This window comes from Benincasa hispida, chromosome 8, assembly GCF_009727055.1.
Source record: "Benincasa hispida cultivar B227 chromosome 8, ASM972705v1, whole genome shotgun sequence".
NCBI classification, from domain to species: Eukaryota; Viridiplantae; Streptophyta; class Magnoliopsida; order Cucurbitales; family Cucurbitaceae; genus Benincasa; species Benincasa hispida.
In genome coordinates, this window is record NC_052356.1 from 60081422 (window position 1) to 60096652 (window position 15231).

A 15231-nucleotide genomic window follows, 5' to 3' on the forward strand; every position below is an offset into this window, starting at 1 on the left:
ATATATCTAAACAATCGCATGATATAAACCTAAACGATCACATAATAAATATCTAAATGATCGTGTAACAATTAGCTAAACGATCACACGATATAAACCCTAAATATCTAAACGATCGCACGTAACAATTAGCTAAACGATCACACAATAAATATCTAAACGCACGCTTAGTATTCTCTATCCGATCGCTTAATATTCTCTCAACGATCGGTTACGAACGAATACGTGATTAAACCCTAAAAGACAGTCAAACCTCGAATATCAACATGCATTCTTCAAGGAGAAGAGTCTCATACCTTTCAGATCACGACGACGGTGGCAATGAAGTTCAAAGAGAAACATTGGAGGAGTTCTCGACTGAAGTTCGGAGAGAAAACGGGAGCAAATTTGAGAGAAAATTCTTCGAAGATAAATACTTCGAGAAGGAAATGAAAGAAATAAAGTGAATGGACTATCTTGTAAAGTATTCATAGAGGCGCACAAACGGTCTGAAGGGATTTAAAACTGTGGGGTAATTTTGAATTGCCATGGGGCAATAAAGGTCAGTGGTTAGAAAAGTTTTAGGAAGAGGTCATTGGAGAAATTTCGTGTAAGGTCATTTTGTGAAAATTTCCCCTGAGAGGAGGGTCTCCATAAAGAGGAGAAAAGAGATGAAAGAAAAATGTGAGATTAGGCTTTTTGGGTTTTTTGTTTTTTGTTTTTTTTTTTTTTTTTTTTTTGTTTGTTTGTTTTCTTTTTCTTTTAAATAATAGATAGGAGTGAAAGAAAATATGAAAAGGAGGGGAAGGAGAAATGAACCGAGGGGTTAACTTTCTTTACATTTTATTTATTTTATTTTAAAAAATATTTTCTTAAATAACACTTAAAAATCGTCAATAGATCCACAACACTTAAAAAGTGTCATAAACTTTTAAAAATTTAACATTCCCTTTTACCTGACCAAAAAAATGCGTTTTTTCATATTTATGACACTTTTTTCTTCTCTCATCTCAATTTGGTTATAGAGATGTGTCATGGTAGTTCATTTTTGTTGTAATGTGAGATAGACAAACCAAAAAAATAAAAATGTAAAGATTAGAGAATCGAAACAGAGACTAAACTTCATACGTGGTCATTTAGAGTGCCATATAATATATTCAAGGCATCAAATAAATATTTTTTTCCTCACATATTTGTATGCAACATGTATGTAAAAAGTTCTATAAATAATTTGGAATTTGTTGTGTGTGGTCTTATTTTGATAAAGATCATCTTCCAGCTAGTTGGGTATCTCATCAAGTTATGAAGGCCCATTAAAGTTAAAAGAAGAGAAAATTTGGGTCTACAACAAAATGGGCTTTTTATTGGGATTCTTCCAAAAGTACTTGAATTACATACAGAAATTTGGGGAAATGCATGGACTTGGGAAAATTATATTTTTTTTAAAGTACATAAACAAAGTATAGCACAAATAATAAATAATAAAGAAAAAGAAGTGAAAAATACAAATTATTTTCCCCATATAAAAGGATATAAAATTATTACAATGTTATCGATGCTTGGGTCCGGTGCCTATATAGCCTGTGTAAGTCCACCAAAAAGTTTTAGCGTCCTTAATTTCGTCTAATAAGGTATATATAATAGCCTGCATGAAGGTTCTTAAGTATTAATTGCCTTACTTCAAATATTATGATACAAAGAGGATAAAGAAGAGGCTAATATTGATGACGATACTCAATTTATATACTACTTTGGTTCTTATATTTTTTATATTGAATCATTTTGGTTCTCGACATTTTGATATCTATGTTTTTAAAAATTTATCATTATGATCTCTTCGTTTTTATTTTTGTGGTAGAAAAATTGTTACTTTTTTAAAAGTATTAGGATGAAAAATGGATGTTTCGTAAATATATGAGATCAAAATTAGAATTGAAACGAAAGTATTGAAACCAAATAGTATCGAAATGTAAAGACTTTTATCCTTTAATGTTCATCTCTAACTTTGTATTTTTAACTACGAGTCATTTCGGTTAATTCCTATATTTTCAACTTTGATCCATATATACTTTTGAAATGTCTATATTAATCTCTTTTTAGTCCCTTAATTTTTAAAATGTTACAATTTCTAGTTCTTACATTATGACTCTAATTTCAATTTAGTCATTGGATTTCAAACTGTTACAATTTTACCGTTAATATTTGAATTTTGTTTTATTTTGATATCTAGGTTTCAAGAATTATACATTTAACTTCAATTTTTTTTACTAAATATTCATTTTTTAGTGTTAATTAAGGAAAAAATTTCATAGATAGAAAAAATGTCAAACTATTTATAGAAATAGCAAAAAAAAAAATTATAGACATTGATGGACTTCTATCAGCCTTTATCAAAGAAGATTAAAATTTTACTATTTTGTTTAAATAATTTTCCTTATTTTTCTATTTTTGAAAATCCCACGTTAATTAATATCTATTTAGTAATTTTAAAAAATTAAAAGAACTATAATTAATTAAGTTCAAAATCTTTTCATTACTATTAAAATTAATTTTAAAATTTCATTTTATAATTGTTTCAAATTAATTAATAGACATTAACGTAAAAGACTGAAGTGAGTATTATAAAAAATCGATGTTAAAAAGTACAAATCTCAAAATCTAAGGACCAAATTGAAATAGAACACAAATATTCTCAAATGTAAATCTGTAATATTTTGAAATTTAGAGGCAATTAAAATCAAGCTCAAAACTTAAGAACTTAAAGTATAGGTTCCGTTTGGTACCAATTCGTTTTTTGTTTTTGGTTTTTGAAAATTAAATTTTTTTTTTTTTCATTTTCTTAACTTGGTTTGTATCAATTTTAAGTAGAATAGTTGCATCCTTAGCCAAATTCCAAAAACAAAAACAAATTACGGTTCCATTTGGTAATCCTTTCGTTTTTTGTGTTTGTTTTTTGAAAATTAAGTTTATTTCCTCCTCGTTTCTTACAATGATTTAGATCTTTCTTAAGTATAATGGTTAAATTTTTAACCAAATTCCAAAAACAAAAATAAATTTTTAAAAACTACTTTTTTTAATTTTCAAAGTTTAGCTTGATTTTTTAAACCATTGGTAAAAAGTAGATAACAAATAAAGATATTTAAAAGTAGAAATAGTGTCAATAGATTTAATTTTGAAAAATAAAAAACAAAAACCTAAATAATTACCAAACATTACTTTTTTTTTTTTAGTTTTCAAATTTAACTTGTTTTTTGAAAATGTTGGTAAAAAGTAGATATGAAAGTAAGAGATTTAGAAGTTAAAAGATTGTTTATAGACTTAATTTTTAAAAATAAAAAACAAAGAAATCCCGGATGAAATAATTATCCAATAGAGCTGTAGTGAAATCTTCGATGAAATGGGAACTATAGGCAAAATTTAAGGGGAAAATGTATTTAAAATTTAAAACAAAAACCAAAAATGATTAATATACAACCAAAGAGCTTACTCGGTAGAGAGAAGGCCTTGCATCACTTGGCTTGTCGGGTATCAGTTCTATCTCGTTCAATTTTTTAATAGCATCATCCAAGCTTTCATTTGTTCCCTATATTCATATCAAATATAAATACAAAATAACAAAAACAAATTATCATTTTACATATTTTCCTTCCAACTCTTTCCAAAAAAAATAAATAAATAATAACATGTGAGATTTATAACTCTATCAATTATTACTCTTAAATTTGTAATGTAAATCGAATTCAATAATTTATAAAATATATATTTTGGAGTGATTTTTGAAATGGTTAAAACCATTTTTCTCATGTTTAGAATCATTTCAAAACACGCATTTAATTACGATTTAATATTTAATTTTATATTTTAAATATAATTTTCATATCATCAAAATTGATTATGAATTATTTAAAATATTGTTTCGGAGTGAATGTTAAAATGATCAAGATGATTTTAACCATTTCAAAATCACTGAAAAACATATTAAGATAATTTTAAAGTAGTCAAAATCACTTTGTCAGTTTCAAAATTACTTCAAAATATATTTATAATCATTTCAACATTAATTTTGATGATATGAAATTTACATTTAAAAGTGTAAAATTTAATATTAAAATGACTAAAGACATGTTCGGCTCGGGACATGTTTGGGAGTGATTGTAAAATAATTAAAATCACTTTTTTCATTTTCATAATCATTATGAAACATGGTTTAAATTCTCCAAAATTAATTTTGATTGATTTAAAAACCTATTTTAAAGTGATTTTAAAAATGACAAAAGTAATTTTTAACCATGATAAAATCACTCCCAAACATGCATTAAGATTATTTTTAAAATCATTTATGCATCAATTCTTACACCTTATAACCTCCTCTAAAGGTCGTATTAACAAAATAGACTATTAGATTTTAAGTATGAAAAGAATGGATTAATCTTAACTGAGAGTCTAAATTAATTTTCTTACGAAGGTCGTTAAACAATAAAATTTTAAATCTCCCACACGAGATGTCTATTCAAACAAAACGTTAAGAAGAGCATAAATCGATAAACTACGTACGTACGAAAGTTTATGATTTAAATTAATATAATTACTAGTTTAGAATTTTAATTAATACAACCTTTTTCTAAATATATATAGATTAAAAATTCGAGCTTGTGTTATGTAAATATAAAGATGGATTGAATGTGAAAAATAGTAAATACCAAGTGGATGAGAACTTGTATGAAGGCCAAAGTAGCATCATATCTAATCTGCCCATTGCGATTTTTCTGATATTTTTGGTACAAATCCCTCATTATCTTCTCTGCCTGAACAGGATTTTGAGCTAACAATGCTTGTAATGCTCTTTTCTGCCCAACAAAAACACACAAAAAAACGTCATAAATATACTTCAACTAATTAAAACATAATTATTTTCGATTAAGAAGTCGAAAATTTTGGATCTTTACTCTACATCTTAATTATCATATCGGAAAATGTAATTATTTTTTTCTATATTTGAATGGTACTATACGTAAGACGAGTTAAAAAGATGACAAAATGATTATGAAACAGAAGCTTAACTATTATGATATGAAACTAAGCATGGAAGGAAATGACCTTTTCGCCTGTTATATCTTTTGTATGCGGTTCAACAGCGTTATCAAAAGAGAAGCAGAAGAGCGACTGCAAGGCCATTTTGGCATTTGGAGAAGGAAAGTTGCCACCGCCCTTCGAGGTAGACGATGGTGGGACGACTTTAAAGCAGTGTATATCAATGTCAATGCCATTATTATTCTTGTTACACCTTCTATATTTATTGTAATTCTCGTTTGATTTCTCAACCAAGAGATGAATCGAAGACACATTGCAGCGGAAGGACAATGGAAGTCGTCTCGTAAGCAAAGCGGTGGTCGGGAGACGTGGTGGTGCTGGGGAGAATCCACGGCGGAGGAAGGTGGTTGAGTCCATGATTGAAATGAATTTTATTTATTTTTTGTGTTGAAATATGGAGGGGAAAAGGGAAGGGGTTTTAAACGAAGGGGAAAAAGTAGAGAATAATGAAATAGGTGGAAAGAGGTTTATTTGCTTTGGGAAGAAGAGTAAAGTTTGGTGTGCTATAGTTTGCAAGGCATCATGATTCTTAAATTCAACACGTGAAAGTCCCACCCATTTCTCTTTTTTCTTCCATAATTTTTTTTAATTTTTACTTTTCTCATTTCAGAAATTTTAGTTTCTATACTTTTAATTAATCTTAATTATTTTTTAATTAATAAATAATAATAACACTAATTGGAAATAGTAAATTTATGATTTATTAAAATGATATTTTAATCTAATTTATAACAAGAGCATTACTTCTCTTTTTGCAGCTTCATCAATTGCATAACGAAGAAAAAATCCAAATATATATATAAAGAAAATATTATTTTAAAGATTAGTTCTATTTGTAATTTTTTTTTTTAAAAAAGGATAATAATTAAGCGTAACCTACCTATAATCTATGAAATCGTTTTTTATACATAGTAGCAAGAAATAAAAATAATTAATTTAAAAACAAACCGTTAAATGGTAGGTTTTTATTGGTTACCACTTGAGATACACAATAAATGGTTGCACTCAATTTTTTTTTCTTTTAAAAGATGTTATATTTGCAAATATCAAGCTCTAATTTGTCACCCATTATCATTATTCTTTTTTTTTATTATTAGTAAAACCGAAAAGATGAATATGAAAGCTCCGTATCAAACATTACTCCAAAAGAAATATTTGATTGAAGGATCATTCGTCTTAGACGCAAAGACACATTCCTTTTTTGGGGGTGAGCTACTTGAAAAATTAAATAAAATAAAATAATAATAACAATAAATTCAAAGGTAAAGTGATTGAAATTGAAATTTCGAGATGATAGTTCGATCTTATTTTAGTCGAGCTATGTTCTATTTACAGTATAATTCTAATAATTAAAACAACCTATAATCTAATAAACCTCATAAAATTTTAAATAAATTAATTATAAGATGGAAAAATTATTTCTTAAAAAATAGAACAAATTTTGAAAGTCAAGTTTCAGTAAGAACTAAGAAGTTCAATTTTTATTATATTTATTTTTTTAAATGGCTGTAAAATTGTATGAACACAAAAAAGAAAGGAAAACAGAAAGAGACAAAGAATCTATTTCTAAAATCATCATATACTACTTCATAGTTACAGTTTCATATTATTCATCTACAATTTACAACACATATTAAGAAAATCATACTTTTTATTTCATTTTTTTTTTTTCTTTTCCTTTTTTTACAACAATCTTATATTTGATGGTATGGTTCTTTTCTCTTTTACAAACGGTATCTTAAATCTTTAATGGGAACGTGTTGGAGAGTACATTCTTAGAGTGTTGTTTTAATATATTTCTAAATGATATGTCTTCTTCCATGTAGCTTACTACATCCGTTCATATTTTGTCCCCCAAATAAATTTTAAACAATATATCAAGAATGTACTTCCACACTTATTTATTTATTTATTTTAAGTTTAAATACCATTTTGATCGATGTATTTTATTTTTGGTTGCATACAGTTTAGTATTTGTCCAATAATAGTTCAATGTACTTTTAATAAATCTTAAATTACTTTTTAGACTTTTAATAAATACTAAATTTAATCATTTAAAGTTTTTTTTTTTTGTTAAAATATTTTGATCCTTATATTTCGAAGTTTGTTCAATTTTAGTCCTCGTACTTTTAGTTGTCCAATTTTAGTTTCAATACTTTCACTAAACCTTAAATTTAGTCCCTCATATAAGAAAATTTGTTAAATAATAATAATAATTTCCATGCAAGGAAATACAATATAATATATTTTAAAAATTTATAGTAAAAATGCTAATAAAAAACAAAAAGTTCTTTTAAAAAACCAGCAATAAAGTAGTAGTGAGGACTAAATTAAAGATTTATTGGAAGTATTAAGAATTAAAAGTACAAAGACTAAAATTGAACAAACTTCAAAGTATAGGAACCAAAATGATATTTTAACATTTTCTTTAAAATAAAATTGATTAAAAGTGTATAGCCATGAGTAACAACCTCTGTCAGAATACTCAAATAGTCAAGTCGTTACAAAAAAAAATTCACTATTACCTCTGAACTATCATAAACATTTCAAATCTACCTATCCAATAGACATTCTTAAGAATTTGAACATAAAACAAGACTTAAACTATGTAGGAACAATAAAACAATATGATAATCAAAATTTTTTTTAGATCCCTATCATACCCATTCATATCTCAATTTCCATTTAAAATTTAAAAGAATAACTACTCCAAAACCATTTTTGAAACATCTGATAAAGTTTAGAGATATACTTTTAAAAGTATAGGGGTATTTTTGAAATACTTGTAGAAGTATTGATACTTCTAAAAATAGCCAATGGCAATTTTATAATTTAACTTCTGTCTCCTAAATTTGTTTCTCCACATAATCGAGACCAGTTTGTGTGTGATTAAAAACCCTTCCATTTTTTTATAGCTCACTCCCAACTTATACGCATGTGGACCTTTATTTTTCAACTAATCGTGTCGCACTATATTTTTGTAATTGAAAGGCTTGTGAAATGGTTTTATTTAAAACAATCTCATAAGAGGGCTAAAATGAAACTTTTGAGGTATAATTAAAACATAACCTAAAATTCAAAAGCATAATTAAAAACCCATTACTTTATCATCTCATTGATTTTACAAAAAAATCGACAAAATGATTATTTTCAAACAAACTCAAAGTTACTATTGAAGCTTCAAAAAGTTCGAAACATTATTAAAACCCACACTAAAATTCATGAATATTTTGTATAATTTAGCCCATTACATATAAAGTATGTCAAAATGAAGATACTAATATGCAGAGATTTGGTTTGTTCTCTAACGAAATGACCAGCAAACCACAAAATTCGTACATCAACCAATAAATCGACCTTTACCATATCATTCAACTACATGAGATTGTGTGAACCAAATGGGATGCATTGCAAATAATATATTGTCAAAGCGAATATAGTTCGACAGGCATCCAATATGTGTTAGCAATTAAGCAATTGGTGGTTCAAATCCTCCATCAATATTGTACTAAAACGAATTCGTAGATATTAATAGTATAATGGTGATCAATTAAAGGTGAGTATTTACGGAATCGGTGAGCTTAGAAGTAGGCATGGGATTGTGGGAGAGAAATAGCCCTTCCAAAAAGGCTATTGTTAGATAGTAAATACTCTTTGATAATGCAATATAATTTTCCTTGTTATCTTTTTATAATCAGGTTCCTAATAAGTTGTTTCTTGTATCCAGTCAGATGAATTATTTTTAATTTACAGTAAAATGGTAGAAACCGAAAATTCAGTAGCAGTTCCTTCGGTTAACTGGCTTAGATTTCTCTCCTTATCGAGGCAAAATGAAATAGTTCCCAACACCAAGACGATGGTAAAGAATTAAATATAATATGCACCAAAAGTTCTATACTATGCTGGTTTCAGGCAGTACCTTTTTCCACACAGCGTAGAGGCATTTATCTCTCTTCCCTTGTTATTGAGTTCTGTAATGCTCTTTTCCCTTGTTATTGAGTTCTGTTGTCTCTTACTTTCCCTCTTTGCAATTTGGTTATCGATGTAATTAATCTCTTAATTGAAAATGAATCAATATGATCAGTGAACAAACAATCAAAAGAACTCAATAGACTGACGAGAGTTTTGCACTTCAGATTTCAGTGATCTTGCATTTTAATGAAGGTAATATGCATACCTGTTGAAAGAAGTGTATCAAACTCAGTCGTCAATTGCCTCTGTGCCAGCCAACTAACTCTGGAAGTGACCCGACATTCGACTCAGTTCTTATTCTGTGGAAAACTTAAAATCATGCTTGCTTTCCATTTTTTCTTCGCCTTCCATTCCGTTTCCTACATTAATCTTAAAGTGACAGACACCAAGGATCTTATAGCCCCATACAATTTCAGATATCTCGTCTTGAGGCAAACTCAATCCTTGTCTCTTGACAATGCTATACAATTCAGAGTATAACCCTGGATCTTGTAACTTGATGTACTCTCGCAATATGTTCTCATGATCTGGGACCCAATTCCGAGGGAGGGGAGTGTAATCACAAGACGGAATCATAGACATGCGAGAGAACTGCACGCCTTCAATTGCATCAACTAGTCCCATTCTCAGAAGATCAGAATACTCAGGTGCTGCATTGTTACTACTCTCTATCAATGGACGGCTTAAATTTCGCAACGCAATCCTATACACTTTGGCTCGAGATTTTAGCCGATACCTAGCAGCGTAGAGTTTAGCTAAGGAGCTACGTATAACATAAGCACAAAAACCAACAATTTTCTTTCGGTTATCAGCATATCGATACCAATCAGCCATGGTCTCAAGGAATTTATTCATCTGCGAATTTGTATGAGCTTGACTTGAATACAGCATTGGATTGCAAGGCAGAGGCTCAGGATCTCTATCTCCCTTGACGAGTTCAACCTGCCTGAATTTGCGTATACATTGCTGCAAGCTAGCAGTAACAGAAAGCAAAGTTCCAACACACTTTTGGCTCACAATAGTACCTCCAGAGGATGTATATCTAAGAGTAGGGTGTATTATTCTACGGCAAATTATGTGGTCTAAGAATAGAATACCTCTGCTAATATGTTCAATCTCTATCTTTGAATTATCCAACCTTATCCCAAATTTACTCTCACATAGCTCAATGATTTCCTTTCTAATTCTCACTGCATCTTCTCTAGGCCCTCGAATACCCACCAAGAAATGCCCTCCATATCGTATATAATCCATTTTTCTAGTTTTCTCCTTGCCACTAGCTGGAACAAACTCCGGCCAAGCTGGGTTATGACAGCCATCATTAATGGAGTCTCTCCAGATGGAATCAAGCTTAGAAGGCCTAAAATATTCAACTATCTTATCTTCCATTACAAGATCCAATTCATGAAGACATACATTAGCAAGTAAAGGACTCAAAATACCACAGTGGCCATAAGAAGGTACCTTGGCAGCTTCTTCTGGTGCGAAATGGAAGAATGTTCTTAACCAATATGGGTCAGGTTTGGGTTCATTCTCATTGAGTATCTTCTTCTTCTTCGTAGACCCTTTCCTTTTCTTCGTCTTCTTCACCACCTCATTATCTTCAACTCGTGGCCGAGTCTGCCTCGGTGATTGAAGAGCAGACTTGACCAAACGCAAAACTTTTTTATCCTTGACAGCCTTCTCTAAACAACCCATCACCATATTTTCATCAACACGGCTAAAAACTTCGCTCAAATCCGCTTTTAAGAACCAGAGGTACCCAGCGAAGTTACTTCTGACGGCTCGAATGAAAGAATGGGCATTCCGGCCCGGCCGAAACGCGTGGGATTTCGACGAGAAGCGAGCCTCGAAAACAGGCTCTAAGACATACAATAACACTTCTTGAACGATCCTGTCCTGAAAGCAAGGTTCATCGGACTCAAGCATAGCTTGAAGCTTGCGCTTGGAAATGAGATGAATCCGAGACTTATCATTTGGGCATCGAATTAGCTGATTAGCCTTCCTGTTCCACGAAAATTTCCCGTTGATCACAGCGTTGCGAAGAGAAAGTAGGTCGCGTAGAACGTGAGAATGAATGGCGTTGCGAGGAGGGAAACTTCCAGTCAAATCCGCACAGGAACGCTGATACGCGAGTACCCATAGATCGAATTTGGAAAGAAAGGAAGATAGATCAGAGAATGAACTGTTGGGAAGGGAAGCGAAGGCTTTAACCCAAATAGAGGAGCAGATATCGATTGGGTCTTCTTTGAGGTGAGTGTAGGAGTCTTGATCGTTTGGATGGGGAAGGGAAATGGAAGGAGGGCGCGGTGGGTGAACGGCGGAGGCGGAGGAGTTGAAGCGGGCTAAAGAGAAGGATTCTACGAAGGTTCGGCGGTTTCTATGAAGGTGTTTGATGGTTGTTCTGAATGACATTTTCTTGAAAACTTCATCTCTGATTGGTTTCTAGGGTATAGGGTTTAGAATTCGCCATTGAATTGAAGCTGAACCTGCTTCAGTTCTTTGTGAGGCTTAGAAGCCGAAGCTTAGTTGTTTGTCTGTGAGAGCTCCGAAGCCATTTTTCCTCGGGCCGAGTTTTTGCCGGTCGCCCACAGATTTGGACGATAGTATTTATAAACCGTCCGTTTCAATTTAACCCATTTGCATTTTGGAAAATTTCACAAAATCCAAAAAATTTTCTACCAATGGTCTTCTTTTTTTTTTTTTAATTTTTCTACTGCTGACCTTTTGCCATACGAAATTCTAAAACTATCTCTAATTTTTAAAAAGTCTTCACACCGCACCACATTTCTACTACCTTCAACGATTTTTTCAACCCTTCATTCAATGTACATTCAATACACCACCAACATCCCACGAAAACATTTATTCCCAACTAATATTTTTCCAATAGTATTGAAGAGAATGGAACGTCTCTCAGTATTCACTTTTTGTCGTCAAACTCCTCACGAAATTCTCTCATTGTTCCCTCGTAGCTTTCTCTTAGAGTTTCAGCCCAACATCTTCGTTGATCGCTTTCATCGTCAGATTCAGTCCACATTTCTTCTTCCTTCAATGATTTCTTCAGCCCTTCATTCAATGTATGATTTCTTGTCCCATATTGCTTTTATAATAAGTGTCGTTTAGCATTAAGTTACAATACGATCGTTTATACATTACTATGCGATCGTTTATACATCATTATCAATCGTTTACTATGTGATCGTGTATAAATTACTACACGAGCGTTCATAAATTACAATACAATCGTATAGTAAATTATAAACAATCATGTAGTAATTTATATACAATCTTTTAGTAAATTATAATTTATATACAATCGTTTAGTAAATTATAAATGATCGTGTAGTAATATATACACAATCGTTTAGTAAATTATAAATGATCGTGTAGTAATATATACACAATCGTTCATTACAATATAAGTGTCGTTTAGCATTAAATTACAATACGATCGTTTATACATTACTATGGGATCGTTTATACATTACTATGTGATTGTTTTATATATTACCATGCAATCGTTTACTACACGATTGTATAGTAAATTATAAACGATCGTGTAGTAATTTATACACGATTGCATAGTAATATATAAGCGATCGCATAGTAATTTATACTCGATCGCATAGTAATGTATAAACGATCATTCACTTATCAATGATTTGTTTATCCCATTGTAAGTCAATGATGCTACTTCGCATCTTTGTACAATTTAGTGGGGATTAGGATGAACTCGAAAGAAATTATGTTGGTGGTCATTTGAAAGGTCTGAAAGTCAGAAATGATATATCAGTCAGTGAATTAGTGAGTATGATGCACCAACGACTGAATATCGATCCGGATATGTTTGATATACACATCAAATGTTGTTACAATCTATTGGTCCCTACTCCCCCAATTGACATAGTCAACGATGAAGATCTTAGCATCTTTTTAGAAAGCAGTGATGCATCCCAGATGTCGTTATTTTATCAGTTACACCTTGCGAAAGACATGGAGTACACACGGACAATATGTACCAACATTGCAATCCAACTGATCAACCCAATCCAATTCATACCATGTCTTCACTTGATGATCATATTGAGTCATGTAACTTGGGAGATGATTGAAGTGAAGCTTGGTTTGGTTAGAACAGTGAACCTAGATATACTTCACAATTTGATATTGAACATGGATATGGACAATCTTCAGGACTACAAATTTCTCCAACACCTAACATCCATGTTCTAAGCCCACCTACTCCCAATCCACCAGTTGTGATGCCTTCAGTTCTAATGCATTCCACCGTTCCAACCAAATCATTGTTGATATACTTAGACCATCAGAGGGCCCATCGTATGACGATCTCATCACAATATCTCATGATTGTCTGAATGACGAGGATATAAAGGTCGGTCAATTTTTTTTTTTTTTTTAAATATGATTTGTCAGTTAAATTATTGTTGCTTGCAATAAGAAAGAACTTTGACTACCGTGTAAAAAAGTCAACAAAGAGGTTGCTAACTACCCGGTGTTCAGTGGAGGAACGCAAGTGGAGGGTCTGTGCAAAAAAAGAAAGAAAGAAAGTGATTCCTTCAAAATGACGAAATATTCCAGCGAACATACATGTTCTCTTGAAATGAGAACTGGTAATCATTGACAAGCAAAAAGTTGAGTTATTGGACGCTTAATCAAGTCCAAATATGAACAAGTTGGTCGAACCTACCACCTAAGGAATATAATTGAGGACGTTCGACGAGATTATGGAGTTGGTGAAATTTTCCTTGCATTTTCCATTATTTCCTAACATTTCTTAAGGGAAAAAACAGGTTTTTCCTTTTTTTTTCTCCTAACCGGATAATGTCATGCTCACTTCTTTCTTCATCCCTCTCACTCGCGCTACTTTTTCCCCCCCTCACACTAGCCTTCTTTCCTCTATATGTTTCTTCCTTCTTCCTTTCCTCTCTCCTTTGTGTTTGTGGCCATCGTCTGACCGTTCATCATTCGCTTTGACAATCACTTATGCTCACACTTCAGGCCATCGACGGACCATTTATCACCCATTCGGATGAAACCTCATGCTCGTGCTTCTAGTCATCGTTCGATTGTTTATCGTGTGTGCAATCTAAAGGAAGAACATGAAGATTTTGCTTCCAATGTTTGAAGAGGAGAAAGAGAATAGAAGTGAGCGCGATAGAAAAATGAAGGGATCTTAGAAAGGAGCACGAACGAGAGGGATGGAGAAAGTAGTCAATGTTATCTAAGTGATTAGTGACGTAAGAAGGTTAGATTTCATTGTTTACAGAATCTGGGTCATTCAATAGCACAACCTAATTAGCCCAATTCAAATAGATGAACAACATGCAAATTTAACTTGGCCTAATTGCATTAAGATCTAGGACAAAGTCAGGTTGAACATCTAACAAGAACAACTTTAATTAAATATTCATGGATTCAATTCTAAGTTGGTTAGAACAATACTCATCCAAATTTATTTACAAGTTACCTAACCTATTGCTTCTAGATGATTAACACAAGATTGTATGTCAAGTATCAAATATCAATCAAAATTGATAATTATAAATGTGGATCAATGGTCATTGTAAGTATCTTTTACAACATATTTAAGCATCCGTAAAATTAATAATTTGTGCCCTATAAATTTTCGGATGTTTTTTGTTTTTTTAAAATACAATTTACTGACGTTATAGAAAATGTTGGTAAAAGTATTTTATTAATTAAAAAATAATACACAATTTAACATATAACCTGTTATAAAATTTAAAATATAACAATCTTTTGAGCAAATCAAGAATCAACTAATCAATTTATATTTAAACCAAAAGTTATAATTGAACATACATCACAAACTATCATTGAAACAAAATGAAATAATACTAACTTGGCTACAAGTTATATCAACCAACTTTGATAATATGAACAAATTTAGTATCATCACTAGTTATCACAAAAAGAACACTAGCTATCACAAGTTTTCATTACAAAAATTCCAACTGAAAGTCTTTGAAGCATTGTAATGTCATTGTGAAACAAAAGTATAAAATATCAACACCAATTCTATCCATTCCCATCTCCAAACTGAACTTAAACATCTCGTACGGGAGACCATCAAGACATCAAAGCTGATAAACAAAGAAGTGAAATATGTACGCATGTGAGGAAAAAGAATTGATGGATGGCCTC

At 31.1% G+C, this 15231-nt stretch overlaps 2 protein-coding genes across 2 annotated transcripts; both read right to left on the reverse strand.

Annotated features, from left to right (window-relative positions):
- Positions 1-1322: 1322 nt before the first annotated feature.
- Positions 1323-5492, reverse strand: LOC120083532. The gene is made up of 4 exons (XM_039039322.1): positions 5077-5492; positions 4680-4826; positions 3467-3562; positions 1323-1624 (listed from the first exon to the last, which is right to left on the reverse strand). The coding sequence occupies exons 1-4, from the start codon at positions 5425-5427 to the stop codon at positions 1529-1531; spliced, it is 690 nt and encodes a 229-aa protein (XP_038895250.1). The 5' UTR covers positions 5428-5492; the 3' UTR covers positions 1323-1528.
- Positions 5493-8862: 3370 nt separating this feature from the next.
- On the reverse strand, positions 8863-11632 carry LOC120083428 (nuclear intron maturase 1, mitochondrial). Its single transcript, XM_039039190.1, has 2 exons — positions 9248-11632; positions 8863-9125 (listed from the first exon to the last, which is right to left on the reverse strand). The coding sequence occupies exon 1, from the start codon at positions 11455-11457 to the stop codon at positions 9337-9339; it is 2121 nt and encodes a 706-aa protein (XP_038895118.1). The 5' UTR covers positions 11458-11632; the 3' UTR covers positions 8863-9125; positions 9248-9336.
- Positions 11633-15231: the final 3599 nt, after the last annotated feature.